Source organism: Pleurodeles waltl, chromosome 2_1, assembly GCF_031143425.1.
Source record: "Pleurodeles waltl isolate 20211129_DDA chromosome 2_1, aPleWal1.hap1.20221129, whole genome shotgun sequence".
Lineage (NCBI taxonomy): Eukaryota > Metazoa > Chordata > Amphibia > Caudata > Salamandridae > Pleurodeles > Pleurodeles waltl.
In genome coordinates, this window is record NC_090438.1 from 373,693,371 (window position 1) to 373,715,591 (window position 22,221).

A 22,221-nucleotide genomic window follows, 5' to 3' on the forward strand; every position below is an offset into this window, starting at 1 on the left:
ACGTAGGTAAGGAAATATATATTTGATGTGCAGTGATGAGAGCGCGTGAGGGTGAAAAAAGTCAGATTATTAAACTAAAATTAACTGATCGGGCTGATGGACTCGCCCGGGATATTATATCCTAGGGGGGAAGTTTCAGAAAAAGCGCCGTTTTTTGAAACTTCAGAGCACTAGCTCGGAAGTTGCTTCCCGCAGCAGTAAATAAACAGAAGGACGCCTCGGCCCTCCAGAGCGGTGCAGATGCAGGGGGAGTTGGGGGAGGGCGGGCGAGGCGCAGCTGCCATCAGATTGGCAGGGCTGTAATCAGAGGGGAGCCCTGTTATCAGGAGGAGGGGGATTGGCTGCGGGGACTGCCAGTCTCCGGGGCAGGGGCCGGCTCTCGTGCGCGGTGACTGACTGCTGCTCTGGCTGGTCCTGTTTCACACACGGCTCTATTGCTGAGCGCTGACGGGCGGACAGCCAAAGAGGGTAAACAGAGGCAAGAAGACACCGAGAGACAGAGAGAGGGAGCATGGCTGTCTCGGCACCCCCGCCGGTCATCTCTGCCAGCCCCAGCGAGGGCTTGTTCAGGGCTGACCCCTTGTACTCCAGTCCGGCAGAGTCCCCGCGCCTCACCAGCAGCATGCTCAACAGTTTCATCACCAGCAGCGGTAACAACAGCAGCAGCAGCAGCAGCAGTGCCGGCAGCCTGGGCGGGGGCACCGAGTGTAAGATGGTCGACCTGCACGGGGTGAAGGTGGCCTCCTTCTTGGTGGAGGGTCAGGAGCTCATCTGCCTGCCGCAGGTCTTCGACCTCTTCCTCAAGCACCTGGTGGGCGGGCTGCACACCGTCTACACCAAGCTCAAGCGCCTGGACATCGCGCCCGTCGTGTGCACCGTGGAGCAGGTCCGCATCCTGCGGGGGCTGGGGGCCATCCAGCCCGGGGTCAACCGCTGCAAGCTCATCACCAGGAAGGACTTTGAAACTCTTTACAACGACTGCACCAACGCCAGGTAAGACCGCCCCCTCCTGCGCCCACAAAGTTTGTGCCGGTGCCTCCGCTCCGCGCGCCTCTCAGCATCCCGTGCGCAGTCACTCGCTGTCCGTCTTCTGCGGTGCTGCGCTTTGCGTTTCATAGAAGCCAAGCTTTTGCTTCTTTTATTATGAGGCCTGGGTACCTGTACACATTTGCACTTTTATTTGGAAACCTTGCCTTTGTTATGGTTGTACCTTTATCTTTGATGGTTAGGAAGCATAATGTATGTATTTTTTCTCAATTTATTCTTAAAGTCCCGTTAATGTATAATCCGTCTGAGACTCGAGGCACCATCCAGTTCTCTTTGTAGAAGCAATCCGTGGTGGTGCGTGCATTCTAGCAGTGAATTAATATTCCCATTGCACGTGGGCATCCTTTTTATCGTGCACTCTTCCTGTCCTGGGTGTTTGGTACTTTAAAAGTGCAACATTTTCAGCACAGCTGTTGCATGACAGTGCTCAGCTCTTCTGCTCATCTCCTCAACTTCGGGTCCAGAAACGGACTAGCGTAAACGTACATTTGAAGAGTACCAAAGACGTCAGTAGTATGACAGGCGACTGACCTTGTACCAGCCCACAAGTCATTTCAGAGATAGCAGCTGCTGGACTTCTTGTAGGCCAGTCGCCCTTTGCTCATGGTCCTCGAGATCAGGTTAGATCCGGATTTATCACATGGAGGAAATGATTTAATGAAGGTGACATCAGCAGACCAGCGCGTATTCCTGGAGCCAGGGGGATACCCAGAGAGACATGCTGCTCACTGCTTGGAGGGGGTGGGGAGAGGGGCTAGGGAGGGTGAATTCTCTCACTGTGGGATGTTTGTGGAATGGAGCCACTCACTACAGGTTGGGGGCAGAAGAGGAGTCGACTCTCTGTGGGCTGGAGAGGTGAGTCCACTCACTGTGGCTGATGTGGAAAGGCGACCACTTGCTGCCGGTGCCAGTGTCGCTCACTGTGTGCGGGTGTAGGAGCTGGCCACTCACCAGTGTTGGGTTTATATACACAGGCAGCAGCCACTCGCTGCAGGTTGTGGCAGGCAGGCATTCACTACAGACCAGAGCAGATAGATAGGCATTCACTGTGGGCAGTTGTGTAGAGGCAGGCACCCACTGTGGGCAAACGTGGAGAAGAAGCCATTCACCGTGGGCTTGTGAAGAGAGGCCCCTGCTGACTGTGAGGTGGTATGTAGAGGCTGGTGGTGAACTCACTGTAGGCTGGTGTGTAGCAGCTTCTACTTACCGAGGTCTGCGTGGCGAGGCAGCCATTCTCTGTGGGCTGTGTGGAGAGGCAGTTACACCCTCGGCTGGTGGTGATCAGCAGCCACTCCCTTTGACAGTGGAGCTCTACTCACCTCTGTGACGTCGAAGCACCATTTGCCATTTGAAGGATATTTTTAATGATTAATATCTGGGCAAGACTTAAATAAAGCAACTTTAAAATCTAAATCCCTTCTAGACACTACAATCCTGAATATATGTAGCTAGATTTATTTAATATATCACTTAATAAAGTTGCCCATCCTATTTAGGGACTCCCAGTTTTGCAGAAATTGACCTGAGCCACATGATTTTGGTGATTTTCTCCCAAAATTATATTTGGATAGATTTAGAAGATGGGATTAGAACACACCTCTGGTCAGAAATCAGCAGTAATGAGTAGTTAGCCATTCGACCTTATTTAGTGCTTAAAGATTCCCACAGTGTGAAATATTGAAATTAAATCGTGGTGTGTACGCAGTGAAAGGAAGGTTCTTTGGTGATGTGGTGTAAGGGCCAGCTGCCCCCTTTGGAGTTAGGAAACCAGGTTCGAGACTCGGGGTGGCTCAAAATCTCACTTCCCCGCGCGTACCAAAATTGAATGTGTCCTTGAGTAACGTAACTGGTGCTCTTGTAAAGCGCTCCAATCCCTTCGGGTCGAATTTGCACTATATAAAACTGCAAACCAAAGAGACAACCCCTTGCACCATAGTGGCTTTGATGGATTATAGTTTTTACGCTACTTTACGTCAGCAGAGTCTTGAGTGTAAACTTTTAAGACCCCTACGAAGAGAAGAAAACGCAATTTCTTTCTTACACATGCCAGGTAGCATCCGAATTAGCTGTCAGTGGCCGCGCCGTTTAAAAGTTAGAGGGCGCTTCACGCGCACGTGACGCCCAGGATGGTTTACAGGAATTGCGAGAGAAAAGCAGTGGCCTGGCTGTGCTCCCAACGCCCGTCTCTCTCCCCTGGGGCGACCCCCATAGGTAAGAGGCACGTGCCTCTAGAACCTAATCCCCCCAATAAAACGCCAGGATCCACCTGATAGCCCCTCAGAGCCCTGTCCCATTCTCCGTTCAGCGTATCTTTAGCTGTACTACATACCTGCCACGCGCACCAGGGCTCTTATTTATTTAGTGGAGAGTTTTATGGAGCTCTAGGTATTTTTTTCAGTTCCTTGGTAGCGCCATAGTTGGATCTCACAAAGCTCATTTAACGGAGAGGAGAGTAATAAGCCCATTAGTGAACAGGAGGCCCCAGTCTGTTATTCCTCACCTCGACCCCCTGTGCTGGTGGATGTCTTCTGACACCTCTACGTACACCTGTACCGGCACCTGCCACTGGCTGGGTCGGTTCTAGACTGGCTACCCACAGGCTCTAGGTGTGATGTTCGACGCCCATCATGCCCGGAGTTGAAGCTCTCTGAAATAGTTGTGACGTGGCATGTATACCAATAAATACATTCCCCAAATAAATGCAAATATCATTTGGGATGTGAAAGTAGTTGTTGCATTTTTTTTACTGATTGTTCTGTTGTTCCCCTGAAAATACTGCAGGATTTTTGCATGGCCAGCATTGTTTTTTGAGCCCGCTATCCATCTGGATTTAAAGATCTACAATCCTGAATATATAAGCCTGGATTTTTTTTTTTATTATCACTTAATAAAGTTGCTCACCCTATTTAGGGACTCCCAGTTTTGGCTGAAAGTAAACTGAGGCACAGACAGGATTCTAGCGATTAAGCTTTCTATGTAAATGGCTCTGTTTTTTGAGGAAACATGAATTAGTTTATTATATCTACACCTCTCACATCCACAAATGCCCTTCTGTTTTCTGAGAACTCTAATCGCAAAGTCCCCCGGTGGTGCAGACCGGTCTCTACTAAATGACTAAATGTGGGAAACTTTCCTTTTTTCCCCCTTCCTTTCACAACCCAAAGCTATCACGGATGAGTGGCTGCACTTATAGTGCACTCGCTACCCAAGGAAAAGGTCTCTTGGTGCAAACATCAAGCAAAAACACTCTAATCACCAGTTAAATACCCTCTAGTAATAGCGGTGCCGCGATGCCAGGTACATTAGCCTTAGTGCAACTTATGGGTACAAGTAGCATAAAAAGTACTTTACTCTCAGGTGTTGGAACATCACCTTGAATTGCTATGTGGCGGTGGATACACACGGGCAAGATTCTTTCAGTCGGGGGGGTGCCTCCACGCTCTGCGTACTCATACTTTGCTGGTAATTCTCAGGCTTTTAATCGTATATTACAAATATTTATTCAAGTGAATGAATGATAAGCCATGTATATTTAGCACGATACCCCAAATTCAATTGCTTAGCAGCAATACCTTTCCTATTTCTCTCCCTGTCACATTTAATGCACCGTACTTTCAGGACCACTGATGTAGCAAAAAGCGCTAGATAATTGTGGTCACTCACTGACTTCACATGTGCAGGTGCCACGAGTCAGAATACTTGTCCTGCAGCTGCTCCACAGAAAAACTGGACAACAACCTAATGACCTACGTTTGGGGGGCACAGGGCAGAAAATACATCTTACAGTCAGATACTGATTTGGGGGGACCAATCTTGGAAAACTAAATGCGCTTCAGTGGTAAACCTAACACATTCTGACAGCAGGTCCAGGGTGTAACACAAAACGAAGGTGCCCCCCACCCTGCATAATGTGATGAGGACCCCTGGTCTCCCATGTCTCACAGATATTGATTGCCCTTTGGCTAAACTGAGGCCCACGGGCAGGTTAGGGGGTCCGTGGAGGACTTTCCCCCCCTCCCAGATCGCAGGGGCTTGCATTATCTCCCTGAGCAGCCTAAATCATCGCCTATGTTCAATGACTAACTATTAGATTACTGTAACCATGACTCTCGAAATTATTAGGGAATTATGGCGGGCTGGTTGTGTTGCAAGTCAGGTGACTATTTGACATTTTTCTGACCCCAGACCATGCCACAGCTATCAGACACCTGTTCTGTTCAGTCTGAAATAATTTTATAGGTAGAGTAGTGAATTCTGGGCTTTGTACAAAAATATCTTTGTACTAGAAGGCACCACTTTACTGTCAAGCTGTTAGTTGACTGAAAACAGCATGTATTTATTTGCACCATCACAGTTAGTATGGCACATGGCAGGATACAGTCCAAGTGTGAAAACATAAAATAAAAATATCACTACTTAGTTCAGAGAATGACAGCCTAGTGGAAGAGAAAGAAAATCAATGGTCACCCCGAACACCAATCGCCAGGGTGCTGCAGCATCATCGTGGCTCCAAAAAAGGCATGATAAGAGGTTAATGCACTACTAAACATCAGCCCCTCGAACCTGAACTGGTCCCTCCTGCATGAACTGCTAGAGGCACCAGCGATCTTTAGTGTAGTTTGAAAGTATCAACGGGTACAGGTACGCGCTCCTGTGTAGGCAAGAAATTGCAACTTTTAATAAATTTAGACAAGAAGAGAAATCCAGGGAAGCTGTAATAAAATAGGAATGATATAGCCAGTGCGCAGTCGATAAGGGCAAAACTGTGAGGGGCACCAAATTCCTCAATGAAGCATCAGAAATGGCTCAAGTGGGAGAACAGTGGGTCACAAAAAATGTTCTTTCACCCAAAAAACAAAAACAAAAAAACTGGTCCTGCACGTTGTCAAGTTTCCTTGAACCTTACACCAGTCTGTTGGTGCAGCTTCCAGGAGAGTGAGAGCAGACATAGACATATCCACCTCGACTTAATTACCAGAATCAATCTGGAAGTTGTCAAACGCTTGAACCGACCATCAGATGAAGGATCAGAGATATTATAAAGTCACCCACATGTAGGTGAGAGTTTATACAAAAGACCAGCACCAAGAGGAAATTCAGGTTGTTGTAGACACTATACAAATGCATTTGTTTGTTACTTACCTGCTTGCGTGTATGCTCGTTCACTTACTTGTTTGTCTGATTGATAACTCACTGTCTCAAATACTCATGGTAGAGTGACCGTGATCAATATTCCCAATAGCAAATCTATACTATAAATGTGGCCGTTCGTTTAGCTCACTTACCTTTTGTATTCACTGCTTTTGTTTTCAAGATCAGAAATGGATGAATGAGAACAGTTCTGTAAGGATGGTTTGTGTAGTAAGTTTAACACTATAAACCAATTCAGATAAATACATTTTTGATAAGCAGCAGAAGAAAAAACACAAAGGCAGTAAAAGGTTTACACTTGGTGTAGGCGCACTATTTAGAGATAAGAACTAGAACGTTCTCCATGTCCACTGCCCATGTGTTACAGTGTAACAGCTATATGTGTACTACAGTCAGACACATGATACCTATTGTTCAACAGTTTATTCACATCATTCATGAATGTTCATGTTGTTCATGTTCTGCCGGAGTTATTTTTGTCAAGGGCAGCCCAGTCCTGGAGAAACTATGGTTGACCAGACTGTGGTAAGAAATCGAATTCCTTACACTGCGCGCTCCCCACATTTGTCCGCTGACTGTGGACACGTTCCTGTTGGCGATCTGTGCCCTGGTATAGAGTATCTGGCTCCGATGTAAGGGTGCCTGTCACCCTGTATTCATTACAGACCCTCTGAAACCGTACACCTTTCTTTAAACTGGCTATTTATCCTGCGCTGTCCTTGAGCAGCTTAGTAGTATTAAATGCATGCTATCGTGTTTGCGGGGTGTGTTTGACAAGAAATTCAAGCCACCGCCACAACCTGTTTTTATTCATGCGCCCAGTTTCATTTGTAGCTATGAACCAGATGACAATGCTGCAATACATAGGTGCTTGCATACAATGGAACCCATCTGGGGCTTTTGAACTTCTAATAAGTTCTGCGGGGCAGTGTGTGGAATAAATTTGTTGGAAGTTAGTTTATAAATTCAGTTATTAGTTCAGTATAGGCGAGCTCCCCTCCGCCTTCCAGGAGGTGGAGGACCTGAACCATGTATAGCCAGCAAGCCAGCTAGAGAGTGACAGCCCTTGAGCAAGCATTGTTCCACCACATGACCCCAGGCTCTCTGTACAAACTTCCCCATCGCAATGAATTTCGCTGATAGGCTGAGAGTTCTGAAACTCTTTTGTATCAGGTTATGATAGAGATTAACTTATGAAGAGTACATCTGCATGTGTAGCGTAGGGAGCAAAAATAACCAGCGCCGTTAATCTTGAATTCTGGGTTTTATTCCTCTGTGAACTGTTTTGGTTGCCCTCACACCACAGTGCATACACTTACTTCCACTTCTGTGATCATATTCACAAAGCACCCTAGAGCAAATTAAGCACTGAAAGGCGAGAGCTCCCTTTCCCTTTGACAAACTCCAGCAGAATGGCAGATTTGTTGCTCTCAACTACCGGCTCTGTGGATGATAATTAGAGTGGAGCATTGTGCAAAGATTATGTATATTTGCTCAGAATACTTTAAGAGAATACACTGTTACAGAAAGGTCCAGTCAAATATACAGAAAATATTGTTTTTTTCTTATTTACTTAAGCAGAATTCTTTTCCAAAAATCCCTCCACTTGCCCTTGACTCTCTGAAGGTGTGAAAACGGTCATGATATTAGGAAATTCAGAAAAGAAATTCAGAAAGCTGCACAAAGGTTTGTCAATATCCCTCGATGTATTGAGTGACTGAAGTATGCCACATTACTTTCGTAAACAGGGCAGAATAGTCATTCAAAATACACAAATTGCACCCATTTACATGTTTCATCCCTGCCCTTTGAATGGTGTAACATCATGGAAGGACATGTCTGAAAACATTGCCTTCTCTAAGTATCCTGTGAACACTGACGATGTTTTAAACCCCAACAAAACTTCATAATCATTCACAGGAAGCGCACACTAAAGTGAACAGAAGCTCATTCAAGTCTCTTAGCGTGCACAAAGGGCAATGGTTCGCGCGGCGAGGGTACATCGTGTGCAGGATTTAATGTGGGTAATTGACATGAAGTTCTCTGCCCAGAGATCAATGAACAAGAGGCGTACATAAAAATCAGAACAACATTACTTTTAATAATATTAATCCAAAGCATGTCATATGCTTTTGACAAAAGAAAGGGACTGATCCTAGCAACACTAGGTTCATCCAATAAATAAGAAATTGGATTTGCTAGACAACTTTGACTGTTCTTTAGGAGCTAAATGTGCATTTACCACTTCGTCAAGAGGGATGGAAATATAACACATTTCTACAATCAACCCATGTCTCTCATGTTAAAATAAAAGCGCTGGGGTTACATTTAAAGCAATCTTGCATGCATGCCAGATCGCGGTATTTGTTTGAGTGGAAAGAGTTCTCCACGCTCTACACTTGTCGCACCAGATCGCGCGGGTGCATTCTGAAGAGCAGTCGGTGCTCTACCCTTGTCCCGCGCTCCCAGAGCTCTTTCCCTTTGTCTGCATGAGCATTCCGCGCATACCCCAGTCTGCCCACGACATTCCCAATCATTGGTGACAAATTGATATGGATGGCATTTGAAAGAGACCTTATCCAAACTCTTTATTTAACACTGACTTAAACACACTCTAGTAAGTAACTTCATAGTAATGGTACTCCTCGCTTCACCAAAGAATAAACTTCCTTGGGTTAGCAAAGTCCAAAAAACTTTAAACTAGTTGCATGCTGTTTTATATTTTTATAAACTATCAGACCTTACCATTTAGTAGTTAAGCCCATTATAAGAAATTACATTTAAAATAAATTATTGATATCATTATCAGCATATTTGAGTTGCTGGTTTATAAATGGACATTGAACAGGATCTTTTGCCTGCAGTTGTAACTTCTGTGCTGAACTAGTGCCTATTTAACAACCAACAAACCTGCCACTTGTTAATGGAACAAAGGCATTGAATTTCTCTCAAGACATTTTCGGATTAATGACATTCTGGCTGCATATTCAAAAGGCCTCAGCCAGCTCCGTCTGCCTTTCACCATTTCAACCTGCAGAACTCTTTGCTGTCACTTCAAATCACACATTTCTAAAAAATAAATTAAAAAAAAAGCCCACGAAAGGACGGTTAAACACATTTGCTTTGCTAGGGAAATTGAGCATTTGCGCCCAATAAGCCTGATTGTGGATCTGCATGCAAATTGTGTTTTGATTTATCTCTTTTGCACTTTTTTCCATTTGAATTGATCTTGCATTAATTTCTCCAAGCGGCTCTGTGAGGCTGCAGATGTTGCCCTGTGTTTAATAAATCAATGGGACAGATCTGAATGAATCACTTCAGATGGATTCTCTGCTCGGTTTGATGTCTAGATGTTATTCTTAGCTTGTTATCATGACAGATGCATTAATGTTCCCGTACACTGCCAGCAATGTCAAAGAGACGAGGGTTCTTAAAGTGGCCGCGGCCCTTTTTTCGCACACCGTCGAGTGAGTACATTGTAGTTCAGTGTTCATTTAGAAAAAATAAACCCTTCTATGTGGAACCCCATGGTGGAAAAAGAAAAGGGAGCGAAAACACGTCTTTACGGTATAGTCTGTGCTGTGTTATTTTAGAGTGAATTTTCTTTTCTTTTGCAACCAAAGACAAGAATTATAAAACAAATGAATCTCTCTTTTTTTTTACTGCAACCATTTCTTTGCATGGAATGCAGATGTCATGTGTGTCCAAAACGGAGCACCCTGAACTCCATCTCAGTTTCATAGTTCTCTTGGGAAAAGAAGGGAGCAAACTGACATCAGGTTTTACAACTTTAGAGGTCAGACCAGGAAGCAACCGCGGTGTGAATACAACATTGACGGTTGATAGTTCAGGCTGACGTTACATTTTCTACTGGGCGGTTTATGTAACTACCGTATTTTTTTATATTATCTGTTGTGTTTTTCTTGATGTGTAATCGTGTCGCACCTTCATTTGCTATTTGGGAGTGATTGTTAACAATTGATGATCAATTTTCAAGGGTGGCAACAACAAGGTTTTTGGTAGTTAATTTTGTTTCTAAGGAATAAGTAGTAGGTGGGAGAGGTTCTTTGGTTCCTGCTGATTTAAAGGCTTTTTCTTGTTCCTGTGCACTTACCAAATATGTAGGATATCTCTTGTCCGTCCATGGAAAAACTTATTTGAAGCAGGTTGAAGTGTTGTAAAATAGAGAACCTTTGACCGTCAGGGTACATCACTTGAGGATATTGGGTCACCGCTGATTCATTTCCTTGTAATCTTATCTGTTTCATGGCTAAATGATGTATAAATGCAGGGTTTTCTTCAAAGATCTCCATCATAAAAGTTGATGTAAACTGTGGATTTCTCTGAGTGGGATCATGGTTTAGGAACTGTTCCATGTCTTAGACTTGTATTCCACAGAGTGCAAAGTGTTTGCAACACCAGCTTGGTTCGTTGCATGCAACTTGTGTGCAAAAGTAAGTTCTAATTTACAACATACACTATCACCATATGAAAAGCACACGTAGCACTAATAATGTCACCATGTATAAAAGTCATCACTTGTCGCCATGCACAAAAATTATTTCAGGTTCTAAAGCGGCCGTGTGTGTACCTGGCCATTGTGAAGGTGCTTTGTTCACTGCCCACCAAAGGGAAGATTAGACCCACCTTTCGATTAATGGAAGCCCTGTGACTCTGGATTATGGTTACTTCCACAATCAATAACTTGTTACTGCTGTTTGCAATCATCCCACTGACAATATTACTGACAGGTCAGGAACTTCATGTTAAAAGGTGTTCTTGAGCTCCATGGAGAAACTTTGTCAATCCAACAAATGTAAGTTTCAACAGGACCAAGAACCATAAACTTCCACTGTTCATACAGCCATTGAAATCTAATTTATTAATTGTATTTTTATCTTCAGGAGCTGTCTTGAATCAAACGTTTTGAATCTGAATGCATGTTTGAACAGTGAGCATTTGTAACATCATGACAGTTCATTTTTTTAGCTTTCATATCTATATATTTTGTTATGTTTTGGTAAAAAATCTCGGCAGGCAAGCAACGTTTTCAGTGAAGGACTGCAGCAATATATTGGTTCATATATTTCAGTCAGTCTACAGTACGGAACTATATGTACGTAGTATGATTTTTCTATTTTTAGTAGTTCAACATCTGCTCTTGTTAGTTACATGTGGGTAAAATGTCAAGGGCGGTACTGGGCTCCAATTCATCACTTTTTACTTGAAGGGAGCACTGGTCTTGTCTGCAGAAACCCTCTAGAGTCGCTTTGCTCAATTAACTACAGTTAATGCAGGCCCCTTTGAGAGAGTCCCTGGATCATGTCTACCCACCAGCAGTTCAAGCATCCTTCCTGCGGCGTGCCATCATGTTGGGATGCGGCACTGACTGGTCCTGGGCTATATTCCCAGAGATGCCCTAATGTTTGGTGTGATCTTCAGAGTGGGGCAGCCTATACAGGGAACAACAGCGCAGCCAGAAATAGCACATGGGAGCCGCACAGAAACACCAATCGCGTGTTAATGTGCATTAAAAAAGGAAGAAAGGGGAGCACTTTCCCAGGCACTCAGAGTGGTGTGTACAGGTCCTGAGAACACTACAGAAACAGACACTGAAAATCTCAGGGAAAGGCGCTTCACGCATGGAAGCAAGACTGAAAGATTCTAGAGCAGGCGGCTACACGGGAAGTACATGCACACCTATATGTATCTTTAAAGGGAAGTAACAAGAACGGCTCAAATTTACGGCACTTAATATATACTGAGGGAATTGGGTTACATACTTACTTCTTAACCGTTTGGAGCCTTTATAGCAAATAATTACTAAAAAGCCCTCATGCTAGGAGGTTGGTAGCTAATTACCCGTAGGCTTGAAAAGTGAAATCTATGAAACAGTAAGTAGTTTAATACACTGATTGCTCAGAACATCCGCAGATTGTGGGGGTACGGGGGCTCTGCAAGGTTCAAACTAACCATAGATGCTTGAGATCCTATGGTTCAGTGAGTGTGCAGTGGGTTTGTTCCAATCTTTCTGATTCTTTGTGTGCAGGATTGTGATGTGATGTTGCAATGGACCACAGTGAATAATCGCTTGATCTCTTGGTCACTTTTCTCGTAATTGAGCTCTCTGGCTCAGCATGAAGTAGGGCATCAGTCCAAGCAGATTAGTGTCTAGCTCAGATCTCTTTGTGTTGCTCTACAATGTTTTTGACAATAATTCATCTCTTACCTTAAGAAGTGATTAATCACTGCTCACTCTCTACCTGTCCCTCAGTCGCTCACTGTGTAATGTTTTTAGCCACCAGGTGTCTTATAACTATACTGAGTTTTAATTTCGTATTAATGAGTTTTAACATCATTGTATCAATCATTTATCATAAATTGCATGAGGGTTAAAATCAGATCAATATATTTACTGAGTATTTCAGTACTAGTTTTATTATGTAGTTGGCATCCCCCACACTGTACAGTATTTCAGAGTCTAGGTGCAATAATAAAGTAATATTTAGTTACCCAGTTTAGAATGGTAATATGCTCATTCACAGTCTTTGCATGATTGGTGAAGGGCATAGTAGTTTGGGATGTTTTGTGGACTTGTTGTTCAGTACCAGGGCTGGTGGTGATAAATGTGAACTATAAACTCCGTATTTAAACCTTGACCTCACATAACAGCCATCTCGTGTTCTAGAAAAGCATATACTCAGCTCTATCAGGATTACCTTGAGTAGTTTCAAGAAATTGTTTCAATTCATTGTTTAGAAATACCAATGTCCTAGTCTCTGTTTTATTATTTTCATCTGGAACTTTTGCAGACGTTTTCTTTAAAAACTATTTTTTTTCAGTAAGCATTTCATGGCATTACCCCATCCAACACCTTATTGAATCACTCATCACTTTCAATTTATTTGGTGGTCTGTCGTTTTGAGAATGTTCATTTCAAATTCCTAATTTACTAATACGTTTGCAACTTCGAGAGTCCACCCCGTATCTGTTGTTATCCACAGCCTTACACTTACACTAACTAGCAAGTAAAGTTAAACACTCTCCCTGGCTATGTCTTTCTATATAGTAATTCCCAGGTGGCTCCTTATGGGAAATTGCTAACCTCCTTCAGAAGTACTGATGTTTAATAATGCACAGGGGTCAAACGGGGGTTATTTCATACTCGTGTGTAACTTGCCCATAGTGATGATTTGGGTAAAGCGCCCCCGCCAAAGTGGGGGGGCGCGGCCCGTTAGGAGTCGGGGGCTACGTGGCCCCGGCACTCCCCTCTGTTGCGCACCTAGGGTGCGCAGTTTGCCGGGCGGACTTCCGCCCCCGGGCCTCGCGAGGCCCGGGGGCGGAAGTCTTCCCCTCGACGAACGTTGGGTCCACGTTGGGCCCCGACCGGTTCTGGCCGCCGCGAACTGGTGGGGGGGCTATTTAACAGCCCCCCCAAGAAGGCAAGTCCTTCTTCTAGATTTCGCGGCGGCCTCCGGGTCCTAAGAGTTATGGTGTGTTAATTTCTCAATAGTCCACTTAAAGCGCGTTATGTGGAAAACAGTGAGTCCCATTCCGGTAGGTGTGGTAGGGTCAACACAAATGATGGCGGAAAGCTGTAGCAAGTGATCATTGGAGGATGTTGTTATTGCTATTCAGTCCCGTTGGCAATGCAGTAGTCAGTGTTTTTCATGATCTCATAAGTAATCCCTTGGCAGAACCATCATTGCTGGGTAAGACATTTTGTAATTGGCATGCCCCTTGCATATTGTTTGCAACCGACCATGTCTCCAACTCCACAACTTTGCCAGATTATAAAACGAGCGCAAGTGGTAGATTTCACCATTTTTTAGGGTTTTGCGATGCTGCAAATCAAGATGAGCTTAAAATTTAATTCTTTAAATTTCTGGCATGTTGTCATGAAGAACAGCTTTTAAAACACTGTTGCCTTTAGGAGAATAGAAGATTCCTACATACTCAGTGTTGTTGGTGTTTGCTAGCTCAGTCACCCTTCTTTAACCACAGGGATATTCCCTCCAGGGGATGGTGCTGTGTGAATTCTGATCTGCATTAGTTGTACAGTAAGTTATGATTGATTCCAATGCAGGATGAAAAGGAAGCATTTTCAGTGCTGGCGACATGTCAGTTCAGAGTAAGGAGAACAAAACTTCAAGAATAATTATATGATTCTGCCTTTCACTTCTTAAAAGGCATAGTATAAAATAGGAAGGAGAAAAAGAACTGTGGATCTGGAATATTGTTTTTATTTTCTTTCAGCGATATAAGACCATAATTTGTACTCCTAGAGCTAGACTGCTCTGGGCGAAGGGTTAGTTGTCATGTACCTGATGTCAGCAACTGCCAGACACCACATTACATAATGCCCACCCTAAAGAATAGGACGCTTTGTGTCTAACAGCTGTCTGATGCACCCACTGCACTCCCACACGGCTGTGGTTTTAGGCAAACCACTTTAGTGTATAGCAGTGTGGCCTGTTGGCATTTGCAGGTAGGTTTCCTTCGCATGCACCCCTCTCTTGTGGGACCCATCGTGCAGGGTTTCTAGGGGGCACAGACGTACATCATAATGTCACCCTGACAGAGCATCCCAATCCTGCTTCCCTCAGACTGCCCGGTACCACCTCACATCCCATATGCTCAATGCTTCCTCTTGGGCGGGACCCTCATGGGCCATTGAACCCGGTAGACGATCCCCGGGGTCATGTGCAGTATAGGATCCCTGAGCGCCTATGTGATACTGAATGCATAGACAGATGCGGACTATCCCAGCCCACACTAATGTTTACCAGCGAGCGAGTCATTGAATCATGAATAATACAAGAGCTGTTATAGCACAGTGCAAGAAGAGTCTAAAAAGGCACAACTCAGTAATGTCATGGAGAATTAAATTACAGGAAGTGACATATTTATTGTTAATCCTTTGCCTCGACCGTGCTTACTGTTGCAGTTTGATGTTTACCCCTAAGTGTAACTCAGCACATCAGTCAGATCCCTTTGCATAATGTGTGTGCCGGCTGACACCTGGGGACGTCTTGTCTGAAGCAGCAGGTGTGCCAGAGGGTGGAACCCGAGTGTGATGAAAAGTGGGGGCCACTCTAGCTGCTCCATCTCTATGGGCCTGATTCACAAAACATTTTGACCACCTACTTAAAAACGAGGATGGCACAACGTGTCTTCCAGCAAATGAGAGCTTTCGATGAACAGAAACAGGGTCTGTGGATACCGGCAGGCGCAGCAGCGCGTACACATGTGAACACACCACCAGGTGGGCTGCTTTTTCCGGAGCCATAAGTTTAATGTATGGATGGGAATGCAGGAGTCCCCAGGAGGTCTGAGGGGTCGCCACTGAAACTTTATGGAGCACTTTCAAGATGCAGGCGTGTTCCTATTCACAAACCTTATTAATGGCTTTTCCTTCCTTCAGTGCACCCTTCAGTTACACAAAATATTGGTGTGAAAATGAGAGATCGTGCCTTAACACAGATTTGTTAACCTGGGGCATACAAAATTGTTATCCAGGTGAAAAAAATAATAACTGTGAAAAGTGCAAAGGCATCACAACCCTTCCACTCAGTTTGTGAGCTCTTGACCCCGCAGACAACCCTCAGGAGCACTAGGCCTACACCGGGAAATCGATGTTCATACATTTCTAAGATACCCCCTAGGAGTTCGAGAATTCCGAAAAAACGGTCTGGATAAATCGAAGGTAGACCTACAAGTCTGCACACTTTTTTTGGTAAGCCAGGATATCATTAACAGTAAGTACCCTTGTCAGATTAAAGCTGAGAATTGTCCTTTTGAAATGTGAAAAGGTTAGCAACAAGTTAATGAAATAAATACAAGCCAGTGACATTTTCAGTAATTTCAGTCGTCTGTTTTCGTACTTGTAAAATCACCCACTCACTGTGTGCACTGTTTATAGCGATCTACCAGCCAGGCCGCGTCTCCTACATCCTATGACGCCATTCATAATCATAGAGTAGAAAAGGCTGCAAACAAGAAAACAGTCTCTTGTTCAGAATTAGGGTGGCAGATTGCCTTTAACAACTGCTTGGCAGCTGTGCACGAGGAAATGTAGAAATGAGTTTGTAGTTATGGAGAAGGGGTTTTAATGGCAGGCTTTTAGTGAAGGAAATATGTGCTGTCGACTCCAGTGAGAGCTTCTCCTGCGCCGCGCTGGAGTAGGATGCTTCAGTAAAGCACGGTGTGAACGGAAGCCGCCCAGGGACATAAGGCATTGTGCTTGAAGGCACAGCTGTCCCACCAGGCCCTGCACTCTGATCCCCAGGCTGTGTTTTTTCGAACTTCAAAACAGCGCCGTTAAGTGTACTTTTTCCTGTCAGCGCATTGAAATCAGGCGCTGGCATCTTTTTTTTAAGTAATATGTTTAGGAGGACTCGACCTGTCAACAGTTGTTTTTCTGTGATGTTACAGACCCGCGTATAGCGCTTTACTGCTGCAGTATGGCAGCGTGGCACTGCATTCACGCCCTGGCCTGTCAGAAACAGGAGGATGTTTCCTTATTGTTTGCATTGGGTCATCAGGAGTACGCACCACTCACCCTGGAGCTCGGTCCTTGAGTAGGAGTAAATCTGCTATACTGTCCCCCAGTGCTTAATTTGTAAAACAGTAAGTGCAGTTGACCAAGTGCGTAGAAGCCAGGGGTGTAAAATATCAAGACTGCCTCGTCCTAGTCCCACCTCTCGCTTGTTTCATCCACCACCAAGCGCTCCTCGCACTTTTGGGTCGGTTTTTGCATCTTTCTCTTCCTCCTTCTTTCCATATTTTTATGTTTCTCTTTCTCGCCCTTGGACAAATAAGGGCTGGTTCCCAAGTATGAGTCCCAGTGGCCCCACCTGCAGCCACGAGCCGTGTCCGTGAGCTCAGCATTCTGCCTACGGGGGGATCCAGGCTTGCAGGTCGGCACTGGGAGCTCTCATTCCACCTCACAAACCGGTTCCACATCCGCCGTGCCTGTTCCACTGGCTCCAAGCACCAAATTGCAAAGCTGCTGGTTTTAGCTGTCATTTGCACAGCGCCTATTGATTTTTAAATGTCCATAACAATAATAATATTTTGAAGACTGTTAAAAATGTACCTTATGAAACTGTTTATCCACTCAATATGAAAAGTGCATTCTACTCCCTTGTCATTTTACTTCGATCACCCTGTCCCTTCCTCGCTGCTGCTCCTTCTTCCTTTATAAAAATGTGTGCCCATTCCATACCCTTGTTTTATTGATTTAAGTCATATACTTCAGAAATTAACGTTTTGTGCCTCCAAAAACAAATTGCAGAAGTGACTGTGAAATGTATATTTCCGATTAACACCATGAACTCATCAGCTTTCCTACGCCCTTGTGAGAGCCTCATTGCAACCCCACCTCCCCACCCTCCACATGCTAGTGGCACGTTGGCAAAGATGGGGAGGTAGTGCCTCCTACACAGCGCCTTTCATGAGCACAACATCCCAAGCATCAGATAGCGCCTGGTCCGAAGACTGTTCCACATTTTATAGGGAAATAAAGTAGACTTTACATCCTTATCAACAGCACCACAATGTATGACATTCTACAGTTGTAACTTTCACTTGTGAGAATTAGGAAATTCACTAGTCTGGTGCATTTTCCACATTGATTAGGAGTGAGGTAGATGGCATTGCGATTGAGGGCATGAGGGCGCTGCAAAATGAAGTAATTCACGAACAATGTAAGTAGTTTCCGCCCTGAAACGCATGTAGAACTTTTCCTGGGAAAGTAAGAAGCGATGCTTTTCGAGGGTGGCAAAGTATAGGAAAGACCTCCGTATTTCACGGCCGTGGAGGGAAATGGATCCCGCAGCATGAAAAGATTTCCACACGGAGAAAACAAATTACAGTTAGAAACACACGTTTCAGCATAAGTTCTTCATTTGACATACATTTCAGCATATTTTTTTCATTTGTTTTTCCACCTAGTGAAAAACTACAATTTATGCAGTACTCCTGGAAATCTAAGACTACTGCAGATTTTCAGAAGTACTTCAGGAATATTTTCTGAATCTCCCAAAATTGAAAACCTACTCAGAATACCAGAGGGAACCTGGAGGGACAGAAGAGTTTATTTAAAAGCCCTGATCTGTGCTTCAGGCCCATGATGTACGCTGTAAAAGAAAGTCATTCACCCATTCACACATTTCATCATCTATGGCTAGCTATAGGAGATTATATGATTCTTTTTCTCTGGTGTATTTTATGACCAATTGTGATTCCTCTTTAGGTGTTGTCTTTTGTTGAATTAAGTGATAGTGTAAAATGTGGACAAGTAGAAAGCCTAGAGTCGAGCTAGCCCAGTGTCAACATTCACACCCTCATCACTAGAGTTTCTGGATTACAAAATTGAAGCATATGGTTTTGTTCATCAAATAAAAGTTATCAAGACCTAAAACAATGGGATATCGTCAAAAACAGGCAAGAACTAAAAACTAAAAGAGCGACTCTCCCAGGATTTAGCAGAATTGGATGGCAAATTTTGTAGCAAAAAACAAAATTTGCGATCCTAACCCCCGAAAATTTGTGGTATTTTTGCAGCAGATAGAACATCTGCTTGTCACAAAAATATTACTCTGTCACTACTGGAGACTTTGCCAGTCATTTCATTTGACCTTGCAAAAAATCGCGGCAACAGTGCCCCTCGGAACAGGACGGTTTCTGGTGCCATAGGGTGCATTTCTAAACTAGAAAACTGCTCTCTCTGGCATCGGACAACCTAAATCCCTAATGTACGGAGGCCAGCACGGGGCAAACGGATTGGCGGGTACACTGGAGACCCGGTAGTGGGAAGGCAATGTGGGGGGGGGGGGCGAGGAGAGAGGGCAGGAGTGTCCTGTGAGGTTGTGGGGGGGGGGGGGCGAGGAGAGAGGGCAGGAGTGTCCTGTGAGGTTGTGGGGGGGGGGGGGCGAGGAGAGAGGGCAGGAGTGTCCTGTGGGGGGGGGGGGGGGGCGAGGAGAGAGGGCAGGAGTGTCCTGTGAGGTTGTGGGGGGGGGCGAGGAGAGAGGGCAGGAGTGTCCTGTGAGGTTGTGGGGGGGGGGCGAGGAGAGAGGGCAGGAGTGTCCTGTGAGGTTGTGGGGGGGGGGGGGCGAGGAGAGAGGGCAGGAGTGTCCTGTGAGGTTGTGGGGGGGGGGGGGCGAGGAGAGAGGGCAGGAGTGTCCTGTGAGGTTGTGGGGGGGGGGGGTTGTTTACCACCGGAGAGAGGAGACACGGGGGGGGGGCGAGGAGAGAGGGCAGGAGTGTCCTGTGAGGTTGTGGGGGGGGGGGGGCGAGGAGAGAGGGCAGGAGTGTCCTGTGAGGTTGTGGGGGGGGGGCGAGGAGAGAGGGCAGGAGTGTCCTGTGAGGTTGTGGGGGGGGGGGCGAGGAGAGAGGGCAGGAGTGTCCTGTGAGGTTGTGGGGGGGGGGCGAGGAGAGAGGGCAGGAGTGTCCTGTGAGGTTGTGGGGGGGGGGGCGAGGAGAGAGGGCAGGAGTGTCCTGTGAGGTTGTGGGGGGGGGGCGAGGAGAGAGGGCAGGAGTGTCCTGTGAGGTTGTGGGGGGGGGGCGAGGAGAGAGGGCAGGAGTGTCCTGTGAGGTTGTGGGGGGGGGGGGCGAGGAGAGAGGGCAGGAGTGTCCTGTGAGGTTGTGGGGGGGGGGCGAGGAGAGAGGGCAGGAGTGTCCTGTGAGGTTGTGGGGGGGGGGGGCGAGGAGAGAGGGCAGGAGTGTCCTGTGAGGTTGTGGGGGGGGGTTGTTTACCACCGGAGAGAGGAGACACGGGGGGGGCGAGGAGAGAGGGCAGGAGTGTCCTGTGAAGTTGTGGGGGGGGGGTTGTTTACCACCGGAGAGAGGAGACACGGGGGGGGGCGAGGAGAGAGGGCAGGAGTGTCCTGTGAAGTTGTGGGGGGGGGGGTTTTTTACCACCGGAGAGAGGAGACACGGGGGGGGTGACTTTTCTTTTGCCTGTTAAACTGAGATGATGAGGATCTGCAGACTGTGGCCCTGTGTAACCAGGTTTGAGTCCCAGCTTCAGCGTTAAAAAAAAACACTTGTTTACTCTAGCTGATTTAATGCACTGCAATAAGTGTGGAGTTTGCTCTATATAAATGTACACAAAATAAAGAGTAAAGGGCAGCAGGTCTCAGTAACAAATGGCAGGGCAGGGGCCTGACAGCACAGGAGGAGGGCCTGTGCATTTTAAAGGCAGGTGACAGAGGAACCTAACACATCTGCCTTCTCTTAACCTGATCCTCTCCCTCCTTTTATTGTTTCAACACAGAGCAGAGCAAAACAATTGAGGACAGGCCTCAATTTATTTACACTGTCAATTTTCGCTTGGCACTTTTGTAAAAATCTCAGGATTTCTCCCAAAGTGCTGGTTTCACGATTATTTTTGCTGATCGCGAATTCACGATATCCGGGTGGTCTGGAAAGAGAACAAAAGGTTTATACTGTGGCATATCTTTCAAGTGAGACAGACAGCAGATTGTAATCTACACACGGTTTACTCTTTCTATCCTCTGGGGCGTGCTAGCTAAAATGTTGCAGGGGACAATATTTCTTCATGGAAGGAGACATACTTTTCATATTGGCATGACAATTTTGGCACAATTGAAAAGGGGTGTGCATGTGCCATTGCTGATCTCTCGCCTATTCTTGATATTAGTTTTGCTTCCTTGGAATCTCAGTGAACCTTCTAAAATGGTGGCCGTTAATTTCCATCAGAATTGTTCACATTCTTATTTCTGGTCATTTATTAGTAAGCCCAGAATAAAAGTGGCACAGGGAAAATGGTTGAGTTCTGTCGTTTGCAATGGCTAGGTCAATTCAATCACTCTATTTTGCTTGTAGCACACATTTTTAAGCTTTGCTTTTTCAAAATGGACGTATTCCCCCCTCTCTGAGATTAAGTTAAGCAGTAAGAATGAAAAAGTGACCTGGATTGAACCGAGCCATTTGTGTCAGTATTATAGTCAGGTGAACCTCAAGATCACTGTCCTTTGGCATTCTGCCTACTCTGTCTGAATTATGCATCACATTTCTCCAGAAGACTGACAATGCATTAGATCCAGCTATCTGTCCTAAATCTCTCCCCTGCCAATCTCTTTGTTGTGCCTGAGCAAGTCTAGGAGGACTGGAGTGAGTAGTTCCCAGACGGAGGATATGTGATTCCTCTTCATGAGGATCCTAGTACTTAAGTGAAAAGGTGGACCCTGCGTAAGAGCAGAGTTATTAAAATCTCACCCATCTTATACATTTCCCTTCCTGCCAACACAAGAATGTATTCCCTACCCACACTTTCATAATCATTCAAGCGTTTATTTGTAATCCTACGGAGGTGGGATGTGTGTGTGTGTGTGTGTTTTTGTTTAACAACGGCATTGTGTTTTTTACTGTCTGAGATTTCCTATAAGTTTCAGAATGTAGTTTCACTTTTCACTCTACTTTCGCTGTTCAAATTATAATACTCCGTTTATTCAATACTCAATAATATTACATTGTCAACATGTCTCAATGTGATAATGTAATGACCTGTTGTTAATGTTATTGCCTAACCATGACGTGTGCTTTTCAGTTTATTTTTTTATTTTTTGCTACAATGAGTTTGAGCTTAAGTTTGTTGTGGCGAGGCTATGTTTCCAAATTATGAATATTTTAATGTCTCATTTTGTGTTCAGGTAACAAAACTGTATGCTTCTTTGGTAAACTATATTGATCTTCTGTTAAAAGTATTAATGTGCGTTTTTTTGTGTAGATTCGACCCACATGTTCATGTCAAATACTATACAGGTTCTTGCATAATCTTGAGGGATTTCTGTGCCAAGCTTTTCTCTTTGTATTGTATTCTTCCCATATGTGCCTTTAAGACTAACTTGGTTTCAGCTAGGTCTGAGACCCAGAAACTTACCAAATCTTTATTCTGACATGTGGATGAGGTGTGGTCATTGGATCAATCAGACGTTCCAGCTGGAACCTCCGCACCAAACCAAGGGCACATTCTGGCTGTTTACTTGTCATGAGATT

At 45.2% G+C, this 22,221-nt stretch overlaps 1 protein-coding gene across 18 annotated transcripts in view; it reads left to right on the top strand.

Annotated features, from left to right (window-relative positions):
• Positions 1-349: 349 nt before the first annotated feature.
• The window catches only part of DACH2 (dachshund family transcription factor 2), a 732,802-nt gene continuing 710,930 nt past the window's right edge, over positions 350-22,221 (top strand). For 10 of the 18 annotated variants that reach the window (XM_069212687.1, XM_069212704.1, XM_069212715.1 and 7 more), the window contains exon 1: positions 351-993. In XM_069212687.1, coding sequence (XP_069068788.1) covers positions 512-993 — 482 coding nt within the window. In that variant the 5' untranslated portion in view covers positions 351-511. Of the gene's footprint in view, positions 994-22,221 lie in introns of all 18 variants that reach the window. The other 8 variants (XM_069212664.1, XM_069212678.1, XM_069212666.1 and 5 more) reach the window with 2 other exon arrangements.